At 53.2% G+C, this 24,911-nt stretch overlaps 6 protein-coding genes across 6 annotated transcripts; 1 reads left to right on the top strand and 5 right to left on the bottom strand.

Moving 5' to 3' along the window:
- Positions 1 to 443: 443 nt before the first annotated feature.
- Positions 444 to 2,813, bottom strand: SMAC4_02325 (uncharacterized protein; the record flags this gene model as incomplete). Its single annotated transcript, XM_003350605.1, has 1 exon — positions 444 to 2,813. One exon carries the CDS (start codon positions 2,811 to 2,813, stop codon positions 444 to 446), a length of 2,370 nt encoding a protein of 789 aa, XP_003350653.1.
- Positions 2,814 to 3,313: 500 nt separating this feature from the next.
- On the top strand, positions 3,314 to 7,944 carry SMAC4_02324 (uncharacterized protein). The gene is made up of 6 exons (XM_003350604.2): positions 3,314 to 4,222; positions 4,305 to 4,386; positions 4,475 to 5,795; positions 5,867 to 6,077; positions 6,130 to 7,328; positions 7,404 to 7,944. Exons 1-6 carry the CDS (start codon positions 4,189 to 4,191, stop codon positions 7,641 to 7,643), a joined length of 3,087 nt encoding a protein of 1,028 aa, XP_003350652.1. The 5' UTR covers positions 3,314 to 4,188; the 3' UTR covers positions 7,644 to 7,944.
- A 238-nt stretch (positions 7,945 to 8,182) lies between these two features.
- Positions 8,183 to 9,175, bottom strand: SMAC4_02323 (uncharacterized protein; the record flags this gene model as incomplete). The annotated part of the gene is made up of 1 exon (XM_066089750.1): positions 8,183 to 9,175. One exon carries the CDS (start codon positions 9,173 to 9,175, stop codon positions 8,183 to 8,185), a length of 993 nt encoding a protein of 330 aa, XP_065947224.1.
- Positions 9,176 to 10,339: 1,164 nt separating this feature from the next.
- Positions 10,340 to 12,172, bottom strand: SMAC4_02322 (uncharacterized protein; the record flags this gene model as incomplete). The annotated part of the gene is made up of 6 exons (XM_066089749.1): positions 10,340 to 10,545; positions 10,625 to 10,990; positions 11,071 to 11,136; positions 11,201 to 11,845; positions 11,923 to 11,985; positions 12,154 to 12,172. 6 exons carry the CDS (start codon positions 12,170 to 12,172, stop codon positions 10,340 to 10,342), a joined length of 1,365 nt encoding a protein of 454 aa, XP_065947223.1.
- A 4,926-nt stretch (positions 12,173 to 17,098) lies between these two features.
- Positions 17,099 to 20,380, bottom strand: SMAC4_02321 (uncharacterized protein). The gene is made up of 2 exons (XM_066089748.1): positions 18,809 to 20,380; positions 17,099 to 18,650 (listed from the first exon to the last, which is right to left on the bottom strand). The coding sequence occupies exons 1-2, from the start codon at positions 19,757 to 19,759 to the stop codon at positions 17,175 to 17,177; spliced, it is 2,427 nt and encodes an 808-aa protein (XP_065947222.1). The 5' UTR covers positions 19,760 to 20,380; the 3' UTR covers positions 17,099 to 17,174.
- An 880-nt stretch (positions 20,381 to 21,260) lies between these two features.
- Positions 21,261 to 24,910, bottom strand: SMAC4_02320 (uncharacterized protein). Its single transcript, XM_003350600.2, has 5 exons — positions 24,116 to 24,910; positions 23,736 to 24,024; positions 22,608 to 23,356; positions 22,484 to 22,530; positions 21,261 to 22,420 (listed from the first exon to the last, which is right to left on the bottom strand). The coding sequence occupies exons 1-5, from the start codon at positions 24,276 to 24,278 to the stop codon at positions 21,749 to 21,751; spliced, it is 1,920 nt and encodes a 639-aa protein (XP_003350648.2). The 5' UTR covers positions 24,279 to 24,910; the 3' UTR covers positions 21,261 to 21,748.
- Between the last annotated feature and the right edge of the window lies 1 nt (position 24,911).

The following is a 24,911-nucleotide window of genomic DNA, read 5'->3' as shown; positions in this document are numbered from 1 at the left end:
TCTGTTTGCCAGCCACAAGGTCCCTCCATCAAGTCTTTGTTCTCAGTAGAAACTCCGGTGCCGTTGGTGCCAATTTTGCCCGTCTTTGCACGTCTTGCCCTACCGAGCTAAGACAGAATTAATGGCAAACGGAAGGGGGAAAGGAAGTGAGAGGGAAACGGGAAGTGGTGGATAAATGGAGTGAAGGGTGGTTGGTATCGAGGTAAAGTTGGTGCTCTGTTTTTGTCAGAGACACTGACTGTCTGGGCCGCATGAGTTTTGTGAAATGGCACTCATTGAACCGGAAATTCTTACAAAACTGTTGGTATGCAGGTGACGCTTTTGCACCCAACTCTTCTCTATCCCCAACTCTACCTAGATGCATGCCAATCTAGCCATATTGACACAGGAATAATACATCATGATACAATACAATACAAGTCCTCAGTTGCTGCTGCCCCCTTTTACTCATCCCTAAAAGCATCAGCTAGAGTAACCGGCACGTCCTCGCCCTTCCCCCCCCTCAAACCCCACCACTCCCTTCTCTCCAACAGCGTCTCCCGCCTCCTCAGCTTAAAAGTCCGATCCCTCGTCCGCCAAAACTTGGGTCTCTGCCACGACGTCCCCCGCCGCAACAAATCTCCATCGATCTTGCGATACCGCACCTCGCACTGCACCCAATCGTAAGCGCCTGGGAGGGAAAGGCCGAGGGTGGGGAGGGCGATGAGTTTTCTGAGCTTTCTTTGGGAGGGAAGGTACCAAGTGTCGGCGTTGCAGGGAACGTATTTGCTCTCCTCCCACTTGTCGTAAAAGGCCAAGAGGTCGAGTATCTGATTTTTTGTCAAATTCTTCTGGAGTTGTTGGATGGTCACCGTTTCCGGAGTGGGAGTTTCGGTATCATCCTCGGCGATACCGGCCGCGGCCTGACGTAGGTGGTCCGGCGGCTGGGGCCAGTATGCTTCGTTGTTGTTGGTGTAACTCAGGAAATCGGCATCCGCGTAGACGGCGGGGAGCGTGTACCGGATGCGGCCGGGCGCGTAGACTTTCAGCATGTTAGTGAGCAGCTCCTTGTTCTTGACCTTCTCGCCGAGGAGGAGACCCTCGCGGAAGTCCTTCTGGTACGCGGCGTCGAAGGGGGCGATGCGGATGTTACAGGGCGAGCGGTGGCGGAGCCGGATCCAATAGCGGCCGTCCCAGAGCTTCCATTTTTTCCCGCCGTCAGTTGGCCAATCCGAAGGTTCTTTAAGGAAACGCGACCGCAAGGGTACTGCGGAAATTCGAAGCTCTGGGGCGCGAGTCTTGGTTTCGTAAGGGGCTCGGGAGAGTCGCCAGCGGACGGAGCCGTTGGGCTGGATAAGGGGGTCCATGTGCACGCCGGCAATCACGTAGCCTTTGGGCCTGCCCTGGAGTGTTGGGTTCTCCTTGTCGTCGGGCAGCCTCAGTTCGGGAAAGAGCAACGAGACGGAATATTCGAGTTCCGCAAGCGTTGGCAGCGTGGAATGATGGGGCGTGACCAACGATATCAGTCTCCGTACGATGATGGCAGCGATGGTGCGATAGTGAATAAGACGCTTCTTGCGCCAAACAGCAGACCTCCGAGACAGTCTGGGACCTCCTGGTAGTTTGTACCTGGGCATCTCCGCCTCCACGGTCCCGGCTGTCGTTGCGAGATCACGGACATGTAGCCGCTCGAGAACTCTACCGGCTTCGGCTTCCTCGGCGGCAACTCTGGCGCGGCACCGTGCTCCAAGCTGCAAAATGGCAGGCTTCTGCAAGGCGGCTGGAAGATTGTGATGCTTGACCAAGTATCGGATAGCATTGCGGGGAGTGAAGGTCGGGTCTGCATTCGTGTAATCTTCGAACCAAGGAATGTCGTTCTCCTCACAGGTGGCAGTGAGCCTGTCTTTGCTGAAGCCAAGTAGAGGGCGGTAGATCATTATGCCACCATCCTCTGCCTCGACCTCTGGGACTGGAGGGACGTCTCCCCCTTTGCGATGTGCGCGCTGGTACTCGTTGAAGTACTGGCTTCCATCACTCCTCATGCCATAAGCCATTTCATACTGGAGCATTTGCGGATCGAGCTGATTACGCAGGCTGGACCTCAGGATTCTCTTCATCCGCCTTCCCGCCGGCATCCTGGTCCAAAATGGGTTGGAGGACGCTTGGTCATCCAGATAACCACTCTGGTAGGCGTTATAAATATCGTAGCACTCTGGAATGTCTGCCGCAGGCGGGATCCCCTGAAGACCGCGGTAGCCACGGCCGCTTATCATCCTCATCAGGATGGTTTCGTACTCATCGTCCTCATGGTGGGCTGTGAACAGGGAAACAGCATTGTAAGAGCGGCATGCGCTCGCAAACGCGACATAGCGAAGTTTGCGGCCTAGGGTTTCGATATTGGGTTGGGTCTTGGGGTCTACACCGGGGCCGAGTTCAGACCTCCAGTTTATAGGCTCAATAACAGGGTATAAAAAGTCTGGGAACTTGGTCCTGATGACATTGGCCACCTTCCTTGCCTCCTCGTCACTACCCTCGCGCAAGCCATGGTCGATAATGACGGCGCGGACCTTGTTCAAAATGTTGTCGCTGATGCGAAAGGCTTCCATAGAGGGACCGCTAGAGATCAGCGAATGAGTATCTTGTTTCAACCGGTTGAATAGGAAGGCCAAGGCCATAGAGTCCACGCCTCCGCTTATGGCACAGGCGACCTGGCGATGCACGGGACTGAAGGCCGGAGGGAACCGGGGGAGGCATATTGCTTGGAGAGCATCTTCGAACTCGCGGGCGCTGATTGCCCGGGCGCTGCGGTGGAAGACTTGTAGCGGCGTGACCATCCCATCGCCTGTCCAGATGTGGTGTGTTCACCTCACCTTGAGGTTGGAGGAGGAGGATGGATGGATGGTGTGGCAGATGTGGTAAAGTGACAAAAAGAGTGGAGATGTTGAGCCCCGGAACAGATGTTTTGACGATGACAGAAAAGTAACCTAGCTGCACTAACATTTAATTCAGATCCATGTGGCCCGAGCTCTTTTACCGTGACGCTCTCCAGACTTTCCAGTAGCGGCTGCGTTGCAGTGGCGTCCACAGCGCTTGGACGCCTATCCCAGCTCCATTTAAGGTGAGTGTAAGTACACATATTGCAGAGGTACCTCAAATCAAGCCTGACAGGCCTCGTCCGCGTTGGAGAATGAAGTACCTCTTAGCTGACAGTACAAACATCTTGTGCGGTCCTTTTCACTTCCCCAACTTTGGAAGCTTCCATTTCTCTTCGATCCCGTCGGACAAGCAAGCATTCGGAAGTTTATACACGAATTACCAACTTCCACAAAGACTTTATAAAGGCCCGTCGTCGAATGTGACCAGACACAACAGGTAGCATCCCGTGTATTTGGAGTATCCCCGAGCTGGAGGCTTCCCTTAAGCTGTTGGTTTTAATCAACTTTATCCAGAATGCCAAGACATCCTTGCCCGAGTGTGTTCCATTCTTTCCCCAGAGTTGTCATCAGCCTCAACGCTCAACGAATCGCAGTATTTCCCAACTTACACTAGATACTTCCTTCTATAGGTGGTAGCATCCGACATTTGCTTTCCATTTTCCAACCCCTACTCCTACTGCCTTCCTTTTGATTTCCCGGTCTCTCGAGTCGTTGCTTATCTTTTTCTTGCCTGGTTTCCATTCTCCCAATCACCACTGCAGCTCCCCCTCTTTCCCTCTTCTACGGGTTAGGTACCTTCAACATCCGGTATCCAGCATTGCATCCATCCACGCACCACCGGGCAGTGCACGCATGATCTACTAAGCAGCTTGCCCAGCCATTACATCCACCCATTCATTCACTTTAACCACCTCAGCAAGCTGAACGGCTTCGACGTCTTATACGCCCTCATCCCGTCCACTATTACTCGTCCCAAGCCATATACGTCATATTATACCTCGATACGCAGGTACCGTCCTTTTAGACTTTGATACCATCGACCGGTGTTGGACTCGTCGACCAGTCAGAAACATCCGTACCTTGGATTCTACGCCAAGAGAACGGAAAGCCATCTCGCTCGCCTGGACGCTGAGAACCCGCAGCGCTCTCACCCGACCACTGCATTCCCAGTCCCCACTGCTCAGCTCCCATCCGTCATAGCAGACATCGATAGGTACAAAGACCCGGCTCGACGCTCGCGCATGATTGCTCTCCCGGTCCTTTAATCTACGATATGGCCAAAAAGGCTCGCCAAAGAATCAGCTATGGTTGGTCTTTTTTTGTTGTCTTCAATTCCGCCCGAGGCGCAATACGGCGCGCATGGCTAATCACATTCGTACTCTATCGCAGTTCTCGAGCTCCCAAACTCCTCACCAGGTGGCCATCGTCTCGGCGTGAACGGTCTCGCCGTCGATCGCGACAATGCTATTCTGTGAGCTCACACCCATATCCCCCCTCCCCGTCTCAACCGATACCGATCGATTTCCGTCCATCTACTGATTCAACTCGACACGACATAGCTACTCCGGCGGCCGTGATGGCATAGTATGCGCCTGGGACGTCCACCCTGATTGCATCGCCCCGACTTCCCCCCACTCCGCCGTTGTCGATACCTCATCCTCGCGCGCCAATGCTAGGCCCAAGCAGACGACCCGATTCCGTTCCCAAACACAAGCGCATACACATTGGATCAACGATCTTGCTTTAGCCCAACAACATTCCGCCGTCGTATCCGCTTCGTCCGATCTCCTTGTCAAAGTATGGCGACCCCACGGAAGCGACGCCAAAGAACCAGCCACCATTGGCCAGCACGCCGATTATGTCAAGTGCGTTGCGACACCGTCACAGTCCACCAACTGGGTTGCCTCGGGTGGTCTCGACCGTAAAATATACCTCTGGGATTTATCAGGCGCCGGCAAGCGACTGGAGATAGATGTCAGCGGCGAGGAGGTGCGAGAGAAGGGTAGCGTTTATGCTTTGGCCGTCAACCACTCCATCCTCGCCAGCGGCGGTCCCGAGAGCGTGGTTCGACTATGGGACCCCAAGACGGGCAAGCGCATCACAAAATTCGTCGGTCATACCGACAACATCCGGGCCATCCTGGTCAACTCTTCAGGCGACATGGTCATGACGGCCAGTTCCGACCAGACGGTCAAGGTCTGGAGCGTCACTGCAGGCAGGTGCATGCACACCCTCACCATGCATAATGACAGCGTATGGTCTCTTTTTGCCGAAGACCCTGAACTCGGCGTCTTCTACAGCAGTGATCGGTCGGGCTTGGTGGTCAAGACAGATGTGAGAGGCACCTTGGGCGACTTGGACGATGGCCTGTCCTTGGCTGTCGCACAGGAGCACGATGGTGTGAGCAAGGTTGTCGCTTGTGGAAACTCTTTGTGGACGGCGACGTCTCGGTCGTCCATCAACCGCTGGCAGAGCGTCGACACAAGTGCCGACATTCAGCTCCCAGGGGGGTTCCGACCCCAGAGGGCCTCCGTTGTGTCGACGAGGAGCAGGGAGAGCACTTTCCAGTCTGGATCCCCAGCAGGGTCACCTACCCCCAAGCGGGAGATTCCGGCCAAGTCCATCTTGCGGATCTCAAACACGGCCTCTTTTCCGCTTGCCCTCAGTCGGGATGGCGCAGAATCGGTAGCAACACACACGCGCAAGGGATCTGAAATAATAACAGACCCTGCGGTAAATGTAGTGGAGCCGATACACCATTTGCCGGAAGAGACGATCGAAGGCCAATTCGGCCTGGTCAAGCACCGTCTTTTGAATGACAGGAGGCGGGTCCTGACACTGGACACGGCTGGAGATGTAGTGTTGTGGGACTTGATCAAAGTGAGACATCTCAGTTCCCGGAACCTTGTGAATGTGAACATGACTTGTGCTGACCGTCTTGTTTCATTTAGTGTAAACCCATCAAGAGTTTTGGAAAGAGACATTTGGAGGATGTAGAACCGGAGGTCAACACCCTAGAGGCGGTGGCTCCATGGTGCTCTATCGACACTAGCTCGGGCAACTTGACAGTGGTTCTAGAGCCATTCAACTGTTTTGACGCCGAGGCGTATGCCGATGAGCTTACACTAGAAGAGCCTGTGGAGTTCCGGGAAGACCAGAGGAGTACGTTTCACTGCCGATTACTGTCAACTTGGATTGTGCTAACCCTTTGCAGTAAATCTTGGAAAGTGGATTCTACGCTACCTTTTTGCAAACCTAATAGATGAAGAGATACGGCGTGATGAGGCACACAGACACAAGCTGAACGAAGCATTGCAAAAACGGACAGCCGTTGGGAGGGCGAACCCCGGGCTATCGATATCAATCCCTCCCCCGCCGGGTGGTTTCGACTCGCAGGTTGCGACGCCGCGGGCAAACGGCTCCCGGTTCCCTCCTGCGACACCAGGGTTCGCAATTGGACTGGCTACTCCAGGCTCGCCCATGGGACCAGGAGCGGACTTTGGAACGCCGCTCAGTCCCCTCGACAGATTCTCGTCGCAAGTTTCTAATAGGCAATCTGCCGAACGAGTCGATTACTTTTCAGACGCCATCAATTCACCAGATGCAGATGCAAACAAGTCAGCACAGACTCCCGCAGCTGTTGCAGAGCCTCGGCCCTCAGAAGACAAGGCCGGGAAGACGTCAACTGAGAATGGAAAGGAGAAGGAGAAGGAGAAAGACAAGGACAAGGAAGTTAAGAGCCCCAGCACGCCGTTTGGAAAGAAGTTCCGGATGAACATGTCATTTGGCGGCAAGAAGCTCGGTCGCTCAGCTTCCAATGCCGTGGCCGATAAGCCTGCCGTGGTGGATGAAAAGGCCGAGGAGTCCGAGTCCTCTTCGAACCACGAGAAGGAGTTCGCCGACAGCTTCCACGGCGTAATCCAGAAGATCCACAACGAGTACGACAAGCAGCTGACGGAAAACCCCGACATGGTGGTTGAAACACGCATCTGCCCCAGCCTTCCCAATGACACGCCAGTGCTCAAACTACCCAAGGGCACCAAGGTGATTATCCAGGAAGAGACATCGGGCGGTTCAGCCGAGTTGTATCGGGGAACGGTGGAGTCGGTGGGCGCGGACGTGGACGTAATCGAGCAAAAGGGTCCCCAGTGGCTGGGCGAGGTTTTGTTACTGAACGCCATCCCGCCCAAGGATCCCGTCAAGGTGTCGTTCGTGCTGTACCCGTGGCAGGACACGCTGCCGGCCATCACGGTGGCGGACGGGAACAATCGCCTGAATGCGAATAGGATGCTGAGGGTGAGGAAGATCTTGGCGTACGTGGCGGAGAGGATCGACCCGCCTGCTGACCCGGAGAATCCGGACCCGGACGCGATGAAGCCGGAGGAGTACTTGGAGCTGTACTGCAATGAACAGGTGAGTTTAGTCAAAACCCCACTGCCGAAACTGGGCTGTTGTTGCTGGTGTGCTAACGTGAACAACCACCAACAGCTCCTTCCAAACACTATGAGTCTCGCAACCCTTCGCGCACACGTCTGGAAGGGCGGTAATGATATTGTCCTCCATTACAAAGCCAACGGGAAGAAGGAGATTCTGTTCCCGTCGGCGCCACCCCCTAGCGTTACCGATGGCGGCGGCCAACGCCAGAGTCAGGAATCCCCGTCGACAACCGGGACAGCAGCAGCCGGCGGACAGGGACAGATCGGCCAGGCTGTGGCAGCAGCAGCTTAGGAAGATAATGCTGTCAGACAGGAGAGTTCGTGGACGGGGGCGTCCCTGGAGGAATTTGGGTATTATTAATTTCGTGTGTGGTCATGCACTGCCAGCTGTAATGTTTGGACAGTGTGTGGCTTGTTTCTCTTGTCTTGTTTATTTTGGAGTTAGCGTGTTTGTACATAATGTTGTGTCTTTCTTATTCTTGCTTCTCGTATCTCTTGTCATTGTCTGAGATCACTCGACGGCCGTTGGTTATGGACATTGGCAAAGCGCTTGTTCAACTCTTAGCGGCTTGTTCTTATATAGTACAGTAAGGGTTTGTTGTACATAAGAGGGTGTAACTTTACTGTTTGTTACTCCCACTGGGGTATCTTGAACTCTATGTCTATGCTGTTTTTCTCGCTCTCGCTGATCCGGTCTCTATGTTCGATGTCGAAGAATTAATGACATCGAGGTAAATCCCACCTTTTTGTAGGCCTTCCATTGCAAAAATGTAGAAATGCGTGCTCTTCCCCAACCAAATAAACACGGTTTTTCTTTCCCTTCTCCTCCGCTTAAAGCGACACCTCCCCACCAGTCCTCTTCTTGTTCTTCGTCCCCTCAAACGCATTAACAACACTCTGATAACTCCCCAAGAAAATCGCTCCTCCGATACTAATCCACATCACCCTGGGTCCAATCCCGCTAAAGAACGGCCTGAGCCCACTGCCCGTCTTCGCTTCCCCATCCTTCCATATCCCCCTCACCACATTCACGATCCCCTCCCGCCTCTCGCTCAACATGATCCTCGTCTTGAGCACATCCAACGGCGTCGTCAACGCCGCCGCAAACCCGCCCGCCAAGCTGCCATACAATGCGCTCTCAGGGGCACTAACATCCTTATCATCCTTGCCCCTTGCCGAATCCCCAAATAATCCCCGGCCAGTCCGCTGCCTCCGTTCGCGACCCCATTTCTTCAACGACTCCCATAGCGGGAACTGAAGAACAGTAAACGGCACCTCCCTCATCACCGTAATTCCCCACCCGCGGTATAGTTCCCTCCACACCCCGGTCAACCCAATCGCTCCGCGCTGATGCAAGATATGCTGCAAACTGCTCAGCGAACTCCCGCCATGCTGACCCGCCTGCGCGCGCTGCTTGATAACTTCCGTCGGGACACGAATCGCACAAGCGGCGATTTCGCCCAGCGAAGCAGCAACACCGTGCGTCACACCGGGACTCAATCCCCCAATTCCCCGTCCTTGTAGATCCGCCTTCTCTTTATCACCGGTCGTCGTGGTGACCAGTGTGGGCGGCGCGAGAAAGCTCTTGGTAGTTTCGTACGTCACAAAGAAGAAGGCGGCGCCCGGAGCAGAGCCGATCACGCAGGAGCCTACGCCGCGATAGATACCGCGGAAACCGCCAGAGGCAAAAAAGCCTTGGGCAGATTGTAGGCGGGTTTTGAGCGTGTCGAGGGGGAAGAGGGACAGGTCGACGGTGGTGCCGGCGAGGGCGCCGGCTAGGAGGGCGGTTTGGAATTGGGGTGGGGAGGTTGATTGGGATGTCATTTTCGCGGTTTGGGTAGAGGTAATTCGCGGCACTTTCGGGAGGTTTGGGAGGAGGGTTTGTAGGTGTCGAGAAGGATCGGAGGGAGGTTTAGTTTCGAGGAGTGTTGATGTCGCAAAGCTTGGTAGAATCGGGCCAGTGGTGATGGTAGGCGTTCGCGCGCAATGGATGGATGGATGACAAGATGACTCGATTGGGAAAGTCAACGGAGGTTTATCGAGATTGCTGATAAGGACTTTAACAACTTGACAGTCCAGGAAATCGTGATGTAACCACCGACAAAGCCTCTCGAGAAACCAATTAGATGTACTTGGATTCTTTCAAACCCAATTGGCCTCGAAAGAAAAGAACTGTCTACGAAGGTCGTTGGTAGTTGTCTTCGGTAAAGGAATGGTCGGAGCTATTTTCCGCGGACAATTACTTTCGCGACGGCGGCATCGGACGGCAGGAACGGGGTCGCATTTCGTGACGCACTATCAATGAGGGCCCGACCTCCGGCAGGCAAAGGCCGACCGACGGTGGGGCCGGTTGCGCCGTGGTGGGGAGGTTTTGGTGAGATGTTTTGGTAGGGAGCTCAGAGTGACGTACATGTAAGAAGAACAGAGGAACTTGGGGAGGACGTAAAGTTAACGGTAAGCTCAGAAATAAAAAGCCAAAGTCAGTTTCATACCTAAAGCTGCACAGGATAACAGAATGGAGGTAAATCAAGGGAATGTGATTTAATTCGTATCATGTCTCTTTGACATGGGTAAGTCCCTCGTTACCATTTCCCTATGCGTCGAGGATGCCTAACAATGTCTTATCGGCTATCAATAACACACACAACATATCACCACGTGCCTCCCTCGACAATGTCAAGGCATCAACATCGACATCGAATGCATCATTGTCGCACCGCAATGGGTCCTTTCTTTGACAATACTCGTACAATTACTTTGACAAGTACTCCTACACTATTAATTATTCAAAAGTTATCGGTCGTCCATGGGGTGAACTACTCGTCGGCCAGCCGCCCCCAATGCCCGAAACCAAACAAAACCATCCCCCTCCCTCTTACCAAATAGAGCAAAGAAAAGAAAACGAACCACTATAAGATCGTGACATCAGAGGTCGTAATCCCCACGATCCTAACCACATATCCTCATTGTCTCAAAAACCCACCCCCCTTACTTGCCGCCTGACTCGCCCTCCTTCTCGTGGTCGTCGGCATACTGCACCCCCATGTCCATAAAAATGGTGGTACGCCTATTGTCGGCGCAGGCCACCGCGGCCTCAACGGGCGACAGCATAATGTGGCCTTGGGCCCAATGGTCTCCGCCCGGCGTACCGGAATTCCTCTCGTTTGGGCTTTCAACCCAAGCCCGCGCTAATCCTGTTTTTTCAACCGGTTAGTTCATGCCGTTCCATATGCTCATATCACTCGATATGAGCTCGTTCGTTTCCCATCTTACCGCTGGCAGCTTCAGCCTCATAGGGGCTCATCATCGGATGGTATCCGAAGTTGGTGGTGGTCGCACTGGCGGCCGGGCTGGGCTCCGCGGGTGACACGACCCGGCCGGATCTGCTCTCACCGGTTTGCACTTGCAGTGCCGGGGGCGGGAGAGAACACTGATCGAAATAGCCGGGCTCGCTAGGGCGGCGAGTGCCAGCCCTACCCGAGGCGCCGGGGGAAAGAGATTGGGACGGCAAAGCAACTGTGCTTTGCTGTTGTTGTTGCTGCTGTGACGGTCTCGGACGAGATCCAGTCGGCGGGCGGCCCCGGAAAGGGTGAACCTCCTTTCCATCGTCGACTGTAATGGCCGCACACCGCTCTCTGGCTGGTGTGTCCCAGTTGTGGCCTTTTTCCAAGAATCAGTCAGCTCCATTCGTTTTCAAATCATCTAGGGGCTAAACTCACGAAAATCCGGGGGCTGGTTGTACCCATATGGGTTGGTTGGGTTCACGTGGCCCCTAAAGACGTCGTCTGTGGTCCGATGAATTAGCTTCTGTCAACATATAATGATAATAAGGGTGGCGGTCTGTTTTACCCTCGTAAGGAGGCGTCTGCACAGGGAGGCGGCTCGAGGAGCTCGCCGTATCTCCCTGGGATGAACGGGGACCGGACGACCGGGAAGCTTGGGGCTGGGGGGCAGGGACAGGGAGTGAAGAACGAGACGGAGCGGCCTGGTTCAACGACATGGTGGGCCTCGAACCCGATGCCGACGGGCACCTGTTGTCTTGCTGTTGCCGCTGAGCGGACCTGGGAGGAATGGGGGGAGGGGCGGGCGCGGCGAGTACCGGCTGGCCCATGTGTTGGCCACCAGAGGGCGACCGAACGTCTCTGGGAGGTTGCCTGGTAGCAGGCAGGACAAATCCTCTCGGGGGAGCTCGCAAAGGGGGCCCAGTGGTCCCGGAGCGTGACCGGTTGGGGCGGCCACCGTCAAAACCCGGTTGGGCGAAAGGAGGGTTGGGAGGCCAAAAAGCCGAGTGCATGCCAGGCATGGGCGGAGCCGACTCCTCGGCAAGCGCGCTGAGGCCGCGAGCCCTTTGCGGACGGCTGGGCGTCCGGCTTCTCTGGCGAATTGCCAGGGCTGGAGCCGTCACCTGCCGCTCAGGGCCTCGAGCTTGGCCTTGGGCGTCGGGACGAGGGTTGCTCGCCGCCCTGCCTCGAAAGGTAGGGAAAGGTCCGCCGCCTGAAGTTAATGTTAGCTTAAATTACTGGCGACGAACGATCATCGGCTGAGATTGGTTTAGCGAGTTCTGAACTTACCAAGGATTTCGTCCATGTCCTCGATCTCCTGTAAGACCGCGGCGCGCGATGGACCGCTCAGCTCTGTTTATCGTGTCAGATACGGTGACCTCTAGATGGATTATGGCGTGGCAGTTGATCGATAGAAAAGATGGAACAATCTCGCACCCAAATCAAGGTGAACTTGTTTGGTCTTTTCTGTCGACCATCTATGGGGGTTAGCAGGAAGATCCAGCATCGATTATTGCTTACCTCCATTGGGAGGTGACATGCTGATTGTCAACTGAGTTAGCGTTGCGGAAGGGAAACGAGAACTGGCGGAGCAGGAAGGGTTGCATGGTTTTTGTAGGAGGTTCAGTTGGCAGTGAAGAAAACCTGAAAGCTGAGCTTGACTGCCAAGTGAAGGAGGTGATGGCCTGGCTCTCAAGAGAACCTGAGAACTTCAACCTGGGAAAAGAGTGGGTGAAGGAAACCCCGGGAGCTGGGCTTGACTGGGAAGGGAAATGAAGGATGTGAAGGGCCGACTCTCGACTGACAACTGGCAAACTGCGACTGGAGTTCTTGTCGCAGGGGAGAGAAAGAAAAACCTGAAAAAAAGGAAAGAAAAAACTTACGTGAGGTGGTTGTTGTGAGTCGAACTGATCGCTGCAATTCAGGAGAATACTGCGGCACAATATTTCTTGGGAAAAAGGAAGTCTTGGGCTGGAGTACAAATGAGTGCGCGGTCGACGAAGGAGAAAAAAAAAGGGTCGAGGAAGAAGTTCCTAAATAAGCGACGGGTTTTTATTCGGAAATTTCAACACTGCGTGTCTGCTCAGGTTTTTGATCACTCCAGGTTCGTTGCCTTCACAAGATGGGATGAAGGATGGCAGGAAGGCAAGTGCTCGATTTGACAAACCTTGGACGCGTCGACTAGCGTCTACACGCAACCTTTGGTCCAGGTTTATCTCTGGCTTCAAAATTTCGGATGAAAAGGCATATGCGCACAGTATTCTGGGTCGGCTTTTCTTCATATTGTCTGCCACAAGATCGCGAGTCGTCGAAGAAGAAATCGAAATTGGACAGTGTACTATCCGTTACGCTGGAGAGAAAAGGCCGTGATAAAACTCTCATATGCCTCTTGTGAGTTTCGAAACACAAACACTCGAGCCTATCCGTGGGTTTCTGGTTCCGGAGAGGTCTCCAAATGTATTCGGAAGGCGGGTTGAATACATACTGGAACGTGGGAGCCTTCACGAAAGGTGTATTCCGTCAATGATTTCGGTTCATTCACTCCTCTGGCAGGTGCAACCTGAAAATGACATCCGGTCAAGGGCACCAGTTCCGCGCACCTTCCTTAACCTCTGTGATTGAGGAAGGTACTTGTGAGTGAAGGGGCTCAGGTTGAACTGGACTTTGTCAATTTGTTACAGACGGGACGCCCCAATTTTGTGCAGCGCCATTTAGACTCAGGTTCCTCTGCTCCGACGGACGTATCAAAGTTCGACACTGACTGCTCGAATCTGGGGGCAAAACGTAGAAGTCAAGAAAGAAGATCACCGAGCAGAAATGCTTGATCTTGATTCCATGTAGGAAACGCCGAGGTGACTGTCTTTTCGGCGGCCCTTCCACTTGGTCCTCGTTGTATCCTCGATCACCCTCATACAGGTAAGGGCAACTAAGATATTTCCGCCAGTATCACCCGAACGCTTTGATTTCTGAAGATTTCAGGCCCTTTAGAGACTGCAGAAAAGCGAGAGGTTCAGGACGTCTTCAAAAGAGTCTGAATCCGCAGGCGCCGATAGCACAGGGGTGGAATGAATCCTCAACAGCCCCGCCGAAGTCAGAATCGCAGCTACAAAAGGGCGCCTGCCTCTTCACTCTGGGCTATCAGTGTGACGCAGATTATTATCGCATATTTTGCGAAGGATCCAGCGAGCCCGTCGAAAATTAAGTCCAGCGGCACCAAGGGAGAGTATATGGGGTGGTAATTCGGAATCCTTGACCCAGAAACAGCCTACATCATCAGGAAGGAGCCTTCCTCTACATATCGAAAGTGTTGTTTGAGCCTCTAGCCTCGCCCAGCATGTCACGATCCTCACAGTCTTGCCGGGACTACGCTTTTTGAGCAGCTGATCGACCACTTCGAAAGCTTGAGCAACGCCTATTCCTTCTCCAATTGTGGTGTTGTCTATCTCAGGTATGAATCACCCCATCAATCCTGCTCGATGTGCTTCTATTGCAAGAAGTTTCCGAGGTCTTTCGTCAACTACGGTCAAGTGTACTTCAGTAACAAGACCATCAATCAAGGCCTTAGATTCCCTGAATGCACGTCTCCCCACTTTCGATGCAGATGGTAAGGACTTGAGGTTGTTGTGATATAAATAGAGGTCACCGGCGCTCCCACTCTAGAGACTGAATTTGAAGCTACAACGTAAGTCGCTGTAGGACATCACACGCCTTGCCACTCTTAGGAGTTGAAGTCAGCTCGCCGCTTAGAACGCGGCATGCGCAACAACAAAACCGAGTCGTCATAGAGCCGGCAAGGATGACGGCCGGCACATTTTTACGGATATCGGCGCTTACATCGATGCCCCTAGGAGTCTCACCGGCTGCTATCCCAAATGACCCTTCGAACACCAAGACATCCGACCTGAGCTATGAATCAATGTAAGCAGGTGCTAACCCATTTGACATGGTGAGGACGGGGAGTAATGCTCCAAGAGACAGAGCACGGGAGATCCATCCTGTTCTTGCCGCTTTTGGATTTTCTTGCAAGCTAATGCCGTTCTTACGAAGAACAGGAAGGCACGACAGTTCGAATCACTTTACTCAGATTCAGGTCACCCTGCAATTAGGCAAATGCTTTTTTTTTTTTTTTTTTTCGTGGGCAGTACCTTGCCTTCTCTCCGATGATTGTAGTATCCCCCCATCGCAGTCTCTGCATACAATTTAATGCTAGCTTGATACTCATCGCATACTACCTAGTTAAGATCCGTTCCAAAGTGCCTCCAACTTCACAAAAACAAAGTACGATGGCTAGCCTAGGCTTGGAAAGTCATTAACGATATTCATTATGACAAATTCAAAGTAAGATCATGGCATGGTTATGGAACAAAACGAATCACTTAGATATAAACACGCCTAGGAAGGTTGGCCCGAGGTCTCAGCTAACAACCAAACCAGTACAGGTATTGGCTGTACAGTCTTTCCAACTGCTCCTTCTCTTCTTCTCGAGGAACGGTCTTGCACTCATCGCTTCCGCTTTTCTTGGATTATTAAGTACGGAAAAAGGAGGTCACACTCGGCACAGGTCTTCTGGACCAAGGCACATAAAAGCCAACTTCTTCCCTTGCGAGTCTCAGTTCCAACCCATTCATCAACCACATAAGTATTCTTCTGCATCATTGCACCATCAACTTACTCATTGGAAACTCTTCCAAACATCACAATCGTTGCTCGAATACTATCATTCGTTTCTTCCATTCCCCAGCTCTTTTTGAATAATCTTCTTGGAAATCGCAACTCCGCTTCCACGCACACTCAAGATGCCGCCATCCTCCACCATCCCTATCCCGGTTCTACCAGCTGATACCCATTTCCGCTCACGATTCGAAGAATTATACCGTCGAGCAGGGCATACGCTGGAGTTCCGGCTCCAAGAAGCACTTGTACGGCGTCGAGCAAGGGAGTTGGGTATAACGCCATCAGCAGTATCAAACCCAACACGGCAAAATGGGCCCGAATATTTCTACATCGTTCCTCCTGATGATGGCGAAATTACCCAGCTTGCCGATAATTCTGCTAGCCAAGTTTCACTTCTGAACGAGTCACCCTTTGCCCTTCGTCCCCGTCCCCGGTCCCACTCCCGCCGTCCAGCTCACATCGCCATTCAAGAATCTGCTCTCCCTCCAGGAGAGCGCATTTCCTCCATTTCCAGGCGGAACAGAAGCCTTTGGTTGGGCCTGTCCAGCCGAAGTGTGTCGCCATCGACTTCGCCGTCACCTACTACTACACAACCCTCACGGGCAACTACAGGAGCGCGGACACGGATCCCACGACACTTGCGGAGACGAGTGGATAGAGAGGTCTCCGAGGTCTTCAGGGGCACAAGAAGATCTGAGGTGCTGAAAGGCTGCTTGAAGGGTTGGAAACAACGCATCAGCACCCGCGTCCGGTGTGAATATGACTACAACTCTCTGATGGAGCAAATTGAGCCGCTTACGTGCCTGGGCAAGAAGGAGGAAGAACTGGAGTTGCAAATCCAGATGCTTCTGGCCTCATTGAGGAACAGGAGGCTGACGCTTCAGCACCTGGTCATGTATTATCTCAGTCGAAGGCATGCTTGCAGGCCGGAGGAGGATCTGGTGGCATCGTTACATAATTTTTTTTTTGGATAATTTGCAGCTGAGCCGCGTGGGAAATACTGTTGAGACACGGCGATGATTGGGTTGGATTAAACCATGAGCATGTTGTTCTTCGTGAGGGTCTGGCGGTGCTGGAGTTCAAGGCTCGAGACCTTATGGAGTTGTTTGAGCTGTGGATTCAAGTGGCTGTTGGTCAAGAACGAGAAGGCGCCGAGCGGTCGTTTGGTACTGTGTGTCATCAACAAGTCCGCAAGCTTGGGAAGGGTAATGGGAGCAAATGTTGGGGGAGTTGAGTTCTTTCAGCAATCAAGGTATGAGGGAGCTGTGTATTGGACTTGAGAGAATTCTCAAAAGCCCGGAGTCAGCCAGACGAGGAGTAGTCATGTTTTCAATAATGAAGCTCACAGTGTTATGTTTCAAAGGTGTGTTCGTTCTACTCTGTATATCCCAGCGTTGAATATTGCTTGTTAGCTATATTGCCTCAGGGTAACATACACAAATTCCGTAACATTCTGTGTGTAGTGACTTGAATATCGTCCTATTTCATGAAATAAGGTCTTCACAAAGATCGTGTTTGAGATAATCGACGTGAGATGACTTGTTCCAAGATTGACTATCTCGAACACAGAGAAGTTCTCACTCGATGTAAAAAGACACTGGTATTATATGCCTTCATCATTCGTCCCATTACGTGTACCCATCCTAATTCAATCACATGAACGAATTCGATACCACAGACACCATGAAGAAAACCACATCGTGAAAAAGACAACGCTTTCCCTCCAAACTAACCATAAAGCCGTGCTGGCAATTTCAAACCATGCTCACCCAGTTCCTGTGCCCCCAAACACCTATTCGATTCCCACCATCACCCCCCCCCCCCCCCCCCCCCCCAAGCATCAACGTTCTTCCAAACCTCCCCTCAATCTACCCAACCCTAACCTCCCCACTCCCACTCGTCAACGCCACCTTAACCCGACTTCCCTCCCCCTTAACCCCTCCCACATCCCCCTTCCTAGCTACTATCTCCTTGTTGAAACCAGGCCACTGCTCCCCGCTCTTAATCAGCTTGACATCCTTCCCGCTGACGCCCAACTTGCCGCTAAGCGTGTTCATGACGATCTCGCCCTCCCATGAGACGGGCAGGTAGAGGTAAAAATGGCCAGAGGTGGAAGTGTGTTGGTTGTGGATGTTGCGGAGCGCTGGTGTTCTGGAGATGGCACTGGAGGAGATATACAGAGGGTCGAAAATTGTAATGGAAGTAGTCCCCGAAGTAGACGAGGTCGAGACTTCCAATGGCTTAGTAACTTCACCACCCTTAAGAACAGGAAGCAGGCCAAGTTTAAGTGTCCCGCTGGTTGAATTCACTGTTGCCGAGGAAGAAAAGGGTGCAAGACCATGGACGTTACCACTGGTCGTGTGCACGTCTAGTACGTAATTCCTGTTTGGCACCGAGGGCGATTTGCCGGCGACGCCATGTGTGCGGAAGTCCACGGCGCCCGAGGTGGAGCGGATGGCTAGCTCTGCTTTTTCAGAAGAAGAATCAGAGTCCCAGGGGTCGTGCGGTTCGATGCCGATTCTGATATCACCTGATGTGGACTTGAGGATCAACGAGTCGAACAAAGGCCAGACGCCGTAGATTTGCCCGGAGGTGGTGCAGCCTTCTAGGCGGCGGGGGTGGAAGGCGTAGGTATCTGGGGATGTGTCGCGCGGTTGGCTCGGGGTTTTCTCTCTTTGGTTATGGACAAGGGCGACGTCCTTGTTCTTGCCGCCCGAGGAAGCAGAGATGATGTTACCCGCTATGGCATCGAGCCGGGCAAGCGTCTTGACGGTTAAGGACAAGTTATCGAGTAGTTGTACGCCCAGGTGGATGGTGGCGATCTGGAGGTAATTGAGCTCCGCGTCCTCGGGCACCCAGACGGTGGCTTTGACTGTGGCACATAGCTGGAGGTTACGCTGGCCGGTGTTGAGGCCGTCGGGCGTCTTGATGGTGAGGGACTGGTCGTTCGGGTTCCAGTGCGTTTCGATCTTGGAGAGGATGCGCTCGTCGTTGGCGGTGACGTCGATGGTGATGGATGGGTCGGGGGTGTCTTTACTGGAACGACGGACGATCACTTCGCCTTGGATTGAAACGTACGTGTCGTAGTGGTGCGTGTCTTCCTCAAAACGCTCTTGGTTGATGGTCAGGTGCTTGCTGGAGGAGAAGGAGACATCGAAGGTCTCGGTCGGCCGAGTGGTGGTGCGGCCGCCGCGGCAGCGGTAGCGCGAGAACCAGTTGGCTTCGTTGTCAATGTCGGGGTATTGCATGACGGGCGGTCGTGATGGTGAAGAATCTCCTCCTCGTCCGTTGCCGCCGCCATTTCCGGGGCGAGAGGGGCTTGATGGATTGTTATTGTTGCCGGACTGGGGACACGAGTTAGCAACTGTCCAACAGAGTGGTAAAAGCATGCGAGGAATATGCAACGTGGGATTGTTGTCCAACGTGGCACAGCATCCCCCGCATCGCACTACTTGAGCATCGAAAGACGTGTCATTGGCATGACATAGGTAGGCCAACTTACATTGGACGAAGGGCTAATGATACTCCACAGGATGACCGTAACAATCAACGACAGCAGAAGCCTCCTGATGGTTTCCCTGGAGGGCAGGCAATTACTTACTCGCTGGGTCCTTGTAGGCTTCACGTTCTCCGGTCCATCACCGTGGTTGCCGCCCATGCTTTCCGGGCCGCCACGGCCCAGCAGGCCAGTGGACTCGTCTGAACGACCCATACTGTCGGTCGAGGTCGAAGAGGATGGTGTCGTTGCCTGATCAAAGGTCTGATAGGTTGTTGAGGATGCTGCGTGGGTGTTCAGGGGGCTTGTTGGCGAAGCCGAGGTCGGCGAAGGAGTATAGGCGGGAGGAGCCTCAAAGAGGAAAGGTGAAGAACTGTGACCGGATGTTGATAGACGATGGTGTCGAGGATAGGCTGCGTAGGGAGAACCAGACGTCGGGGCTATATATGGGGATGAGGATGATGCAGCTTGTGATGGAAAGTGCGGGTAGTACGCGGCCTGGTGCGGTTGTGAGTGGGCCGATGGCGTGGCATATGTCGAACTGGAAACGGGAAGAGATGGATAGCCGCCATCTACCCGAGATGATTGATGCGTTGTGTTTCCCACATCTGCGTTGTAGATGTCTTCGTCGCGTCCCGACAAGCGAGCTGCCTCTCTCGCCTTGCTATCGCCGGTCATTGACGGGTCGATAGACGGGTCCTCTTCCAGGACGGGAGGAGAAAACGGAGAGTTAAATGAAGGTCCTGATGGGTCGAGAGACGGGTCCTCCTCCAACGGAGGAACAGAAAAGGGAGAGTTGAACGAAGGTTCCGACGTGTTATTGACGAAGTCGTTGATAGGCATGAATGCATTTTGGGTTTGCCCACGGTCATGTTGGGAACCAGCAGCATCCTCGACATCCTCGTCGTTGCCCAGGCCTGGGTACGAGTAAAGGTTGTCTGAATAGGGGTGTGACATAATGGCCGATAACTCTTCGCGTCTTCGAGAGTTGTAGACCCGATGTCAAGGTCTCGGGCGTAACCGTCAACGATTCCGGAGACGATTTTGCCCTGCCGCCAGGGTTAGACAGCACAAGAAAGATGAGTTAAGCTTATTCTCGGTAGTCGGAGGCTCCATCAATAATCATGGACCACGGGCGGCGTCGGTTAAGCTGAAGTTACGACGGCATGTAACCTGCCAAGTCATATGGAAAACAAACTCTTGTGTGAACCCGCGAGGGAGGAGAAATAAGAAGAACGCGCGTTTGGTAGTATAGATTGGTGAGTTGTACAGGAAAGAGTTTTGTCAAAACAAAAAAGATTACGAATCTCAGAAAGGGCTGAAGAGGGATGTCAAGGTGAAGGCGACCGCTATGCCAAAAAGGTATAGTCTCTTTGTCCTCAGTCGTAAACTGCACGCAACACAGTCAACTCTATTGGAACGGTTCGGATTTAAAGAAACAAAACGCGAGCCTCCTAGTGGACAGGGGTTGACAAAAGGAAAGAGGTTACATTGGTGATGGGGGTGGTTTCGATATCAAGAACTTTGCAGCAAGTTTATGACTCCCAACGGGCGAAAGCTGACGAGTCCTCAGGGCGACTTTTTGATTTTGGTGTCCCACCGAACTCTCGATTGTCTTTGGGCGTGAAATTCTCGGCTGTTGGTCGAAGAACATTGGCCTGTTATTACTCGCGTGTTAACGAGCTTCCTAAACGGGACGGGGAAGCCCAGTGGGCTGACGATTGAACAAAAGTGTGATGCCGAATAAGCGCGGGGTAAAAAACTCACAAAAGTTGTGAATGATAGCGTCAAGGGGTGCTTTGCTCTCTTGACATCACTCCCTGTCATTTCTATCGCTATAAGGCTGGGGGCTTCAAAAAGATCAATTGATGAACGAATGGGATGTTCATGGCGAGCTCGTGCAAACCACAAAAAGGACATTGTCTGCCTCTGGCAGTTTGCTACACTACAGTATATGGTCCGTAGCGCACAGTATGGCTAGAATGGAATGGCAAAAGCTTCGTCAGTCTCCAACTAGGCCCTACCTCCTAGCTGGATGAGCTCTTCGCCGAATTACCTACACATGTTATTCTACCGAAGAAACATCAAGAGACGAAATGCGACCATCAAGATGAGCCGCATATATAGAAACGTACATGACGTCGACTTTATTCCCTTCCATGCTACCTATAGCATCTGGACCAACAAACGAACCCGTTCCTCCACTTCCTTTTTTGTACGTTCCTCCATCTGATCCCATTTCTACCCAATCCTGTAGCCCTTCAACACCGTCGCCAACGCCATGCTTTGCTTTTAATATGTTTTTTTAGGGTTCGCCTTCGTTTCACTTGAAATGACATTACCCCTTTAAGTCTAATGGTATCGCTCGTCCTCTTATGCCAAACGCCAGGGCTATATGTTGGTAAGATAGCCAACCTCTCAACAGCAAAAAAAAATCAAAATCAACCAATTGCTAGTGTAACGCTTCTTCTTCGTCTTCTTCTTCTTCCTCCTCCTCCTCATCTCTCGGGGTGCCACCCACTTTATCCAGGACATTCCTGGCTTCCAATATCTTCGCTTTTTTGTCTCCTCCGTCTCTCCGCATCCTTAAAGCAACACCCCCGGACTGAGCAGCTGCCACACTGCGTAGACACATGTTGTGGGTACGGGCTGAATCCCAGCTGGGTATGTCCTCTGCTAAGCTCCAGTAAGTGCCGGCTAGGAGCGAGGTTGTATGTCCACAAGCGAGGAGGAAGCGAGCTGTGACTTGGGGAGACGTGAGCCAAAACACACACATATAGATATGTATGCGAAGGTAGCGATGCCTCCTTCGAGTCTCCCACTAGTGCCTGTTGGGGCCATTTCCGAGCAGCTGCCACACTGCCATAATTCGCATCGTGGGTCTGAAACGGTGACCGCTCACGGCGTTCAACAACAGGTTGCCAAGCCTGACCCCAGAGTGTCCGATCAGTGCAAGTCAAGAACCGTCTTCATGTTCTCATAGCAGACCCAGGTAATACTAAGAGCCGGTGCTACTTTGAGCAGATTTGGGGTCAAGCCCTTGTAGAGACCACGAACGCCCTCGTTACGGACTGTTTTCGTTGCAACATCCACAAAGCCGGTGTAGGTGGGTGGGTGCATGGCTGTACCCTGAGTCTGCAGTCTTGTTCGGAGGACGTTGAGCGGATACACCACCGTGGCACCTAGTGCTCCCGATGATGCTCCGAGAACGCCCATGGCAATGTTTCCTGGCGCCGCGTCGTCTTCGTGGATGCCGTAGTACTTGGCTTTGGCGCGCCTGTACGACTTTTTGAGAAACTCGAAAGTGCCGATGTCGATGGCACTATAGGGGAACATGCCGATGAGGCCGAGACCAAGACCTCGATATGCTGCACGAAGACCGCCGTCCGCCCACATGTGCTTGGCCGTACGAATAAGGAGGACATTTCCCTTGGGGCCCCCTTCGACGGTCTCGCACTGCAGCCGGAACTTGAGAGTGTCGATGGGATAAACGCAGAACTGGGCCGTCATACCGCCCATACCGCCAGCAACGAATTTTGACACTGTACTTATTTGTGACGAGTCGTCGTGGCCCTCGTAGGCCGCAAGAAACCGTTTTGAGGCTTCATAGGAGCCGAACTAGCCGAACATTAGCACCGAAAGTTTGAGAAGCCTCTCAAAAGGCAGGATGAGGCTATTTACCCGAATGGCAGATTCTGGCATGATCTTGACAACGTTCAACCCGTTTCCTATGAGCCTGTTAGGACCGAATCGGGCATCTCCGGGAGACCCGGGCATGGTTCGTAGGGTTTGAGTTTCAATTTACCTGCAAAAAAGGTCTTGATTCCACCGGCCCGCCATAGCGTTTTGACGGCTTCGTAGATGGGGCCACCCGCATTTTTGAGAGCGTTGAGAGGCTGGCCACTCTTGACAGCCTCGACTGCGATGGTGGCTTTTGGTTTTGTGTTGACAAGGAGGAAGACTTTGAGACGGTCGAGGGGCGCAGTAGCAGTGCGCGACACTCCACCTGAGACGGCACCGGCGAGGAAGTAACCTGCGTCGGGTAGTAACTCTGTCAGTCCGCTTTTCCCGACCTCCTCATCCTCCAGGCTGGTATCCTCTTGGCGGAGGTCGTGTTGGCCCGCGCCCTCCATCTGCTTGATAATTTGGCCATTGGCCGCCTTGTCTGCTAACACTTGCTCAGGGGTGGCGGCACCGACGGGTGCGACTTTGGAAGACGCCATGCTTGCCTCAGCACCAGGCTCGGCGGTGCCGTCGGGAGAGTGAGATGAGGGTGAGGAGAGTGGTGATTTTGAGTCTGGTGCGGGCGACTGAGAAGTAGGAGTAGTAGTAGCGCCCGGGTTGGCAATCTTTAAGAGAGAACCGAAAAGAGCGTTGAGAAGGAAGCTAGTCGTACCTAGACCCTCAAGTGTCTCTTCGCTGACGAGCGAGTCGCCCTCTGCATTGACAGTCACTATGGAGGAGTAAAACGACAAGGCGGCTGCAAGTGCAGAGGCGTGGTGTTCGTGGCTGTGATCGTGGTCGTGGGTGGTGGGCATAAACAGGAGAAAGTCTCTTTTTCATCAGACAGAGAGTTCAGGTCAGCCAATTGGTTCTCAAGGTTCTCTCGTCTCTCGTAAGACCGAAGCAAACACTCGCTCGACCTCTTTCCGTCTGCTCATTCACTCGACTCCCCAAGACCCGGCAATGCGCTTTAGGGGCAGACAACACTGAAGCAGCCTTTTAGCATGCGGGCAAAGTCGAAATCGCTTTGGCTCGGTCGCTAGCTGGCATTACAGGGTTAAATTGGGCGAGTGGAACTGGTGAAAAGTTGGCGATTCCCCGGCTTCCCCAGCTTCGAGTGGGTCGGTTTGTTTACTTTCGATCCACTTCCTTTTCGTCCTCCTCCTCCTCTTCTTCTTCGGGGCTTGTATAAAAGAAATTGGTAACTTACCGCCACTCGTCGAAGCTGATGTAGCCATCGTGGTCCATGTCGACCTCGTCAAAGAAGCCGGATAGCCTCTTGTTGGATACGGTCAAGCCGGCCTTTTTGAATGCGCTGCGCAGCTCGTTCTTGTCCAGCCGGCCATCCTTGTCGCGATCGATGGAACGGAAGAGCAGCCATAGCTGGCGCTCGGCGGTCTCGACGAAGACGCGGAACTCTTCGTATTGGATCTTGCCGTCGCCGCTGGTGTCCACGGCCTTGATGATGTCCTTGAGCATATTGTCGGCATTTTTCATAGCTACAGGGAGACGGGCGCTTTGGTGTCAGTATAAACGGCAATTCCTGAAGATGCGCATAGGGATTTCGCATTGGCAACGGCATTGGCTCACGATGATCAATCCTCCTCAACCCCCTCTGCAGCCCCTTCAAGTCGAGCTCGCCATGTCGCTGGGGATCTAGCTTGGTCCATAGTTCCTCGACGCGCTTGTCTCGTTGATTTTGCGATTCCTCCATGGTGGCTTCGAGCCCTGCGACCACATCGGAAACCTTCATTCCCGCTGTCGGGTTATCATCATCTGACGCGGCATGCGCTGCGCAGATGGTCGGCGTCGTGTTTCGGATATTTGCGCACGGCGGGGGAGGGGTCGGCGCGGAGAAGGCAGGGACCAGACGACGGGAAGACGGGAGCGATTCAATGCAAGTTCGGCAGCACGATAAGAAGGGTCGTCGTCGAGACGATAAAGTTCAGGCAAGGTACGGCGCAGAGCAATGCAAGTGAGGTGCAGCGCAGCGCAGTAGGTGGGTTTCTTTCAATTCTTTCCCGTTCCTGTGGTCTCTGCTTTGCAGTGCTGGCTCGCAGCTGAGGTTATCGGGTGGTACGCAGGAGGCTCGGGGGGTCCGATAGTCCAGGTCGGGAGTGGTCAGAAATGGCAAAAAACGATACTGCCCAAGTCTAAATGGGTTCTAGTACTGTTTGGTGTAATCGACTGGGTATGACGTAGGGCAGGGAGTGGAAACGGTCAATGACCAAATCCAATGTACTCAGAAATAACATGAGATGAAGATATTTAAATATGTTACGAAATGCCATGCAATTGTTGACTAAATGGGGGATGTATTCTGTTCTCGTCGCATAAGTGGAAGCAGCGTTGAGGGGCGCCCAGTCATTCGCAGCGGATGCAAAAA

Source organism: Sordaria macrospora, chromosome 5 (assembly GCF_033870435.1).
Source record: "Sordaria macrospora chromosome 5, complete sequence".
Lineage (NCBI taxonomy): Eukaryota > Fungi > Ascomycota > Sordariomycetes > Sordariales > Sordariaceae > Sordaria > Sordaria macrospora.
Note: the sequence above shows the minus strand (reverse complement) of the source record. Positions and strands in the feature narration are given on the sequence as shown.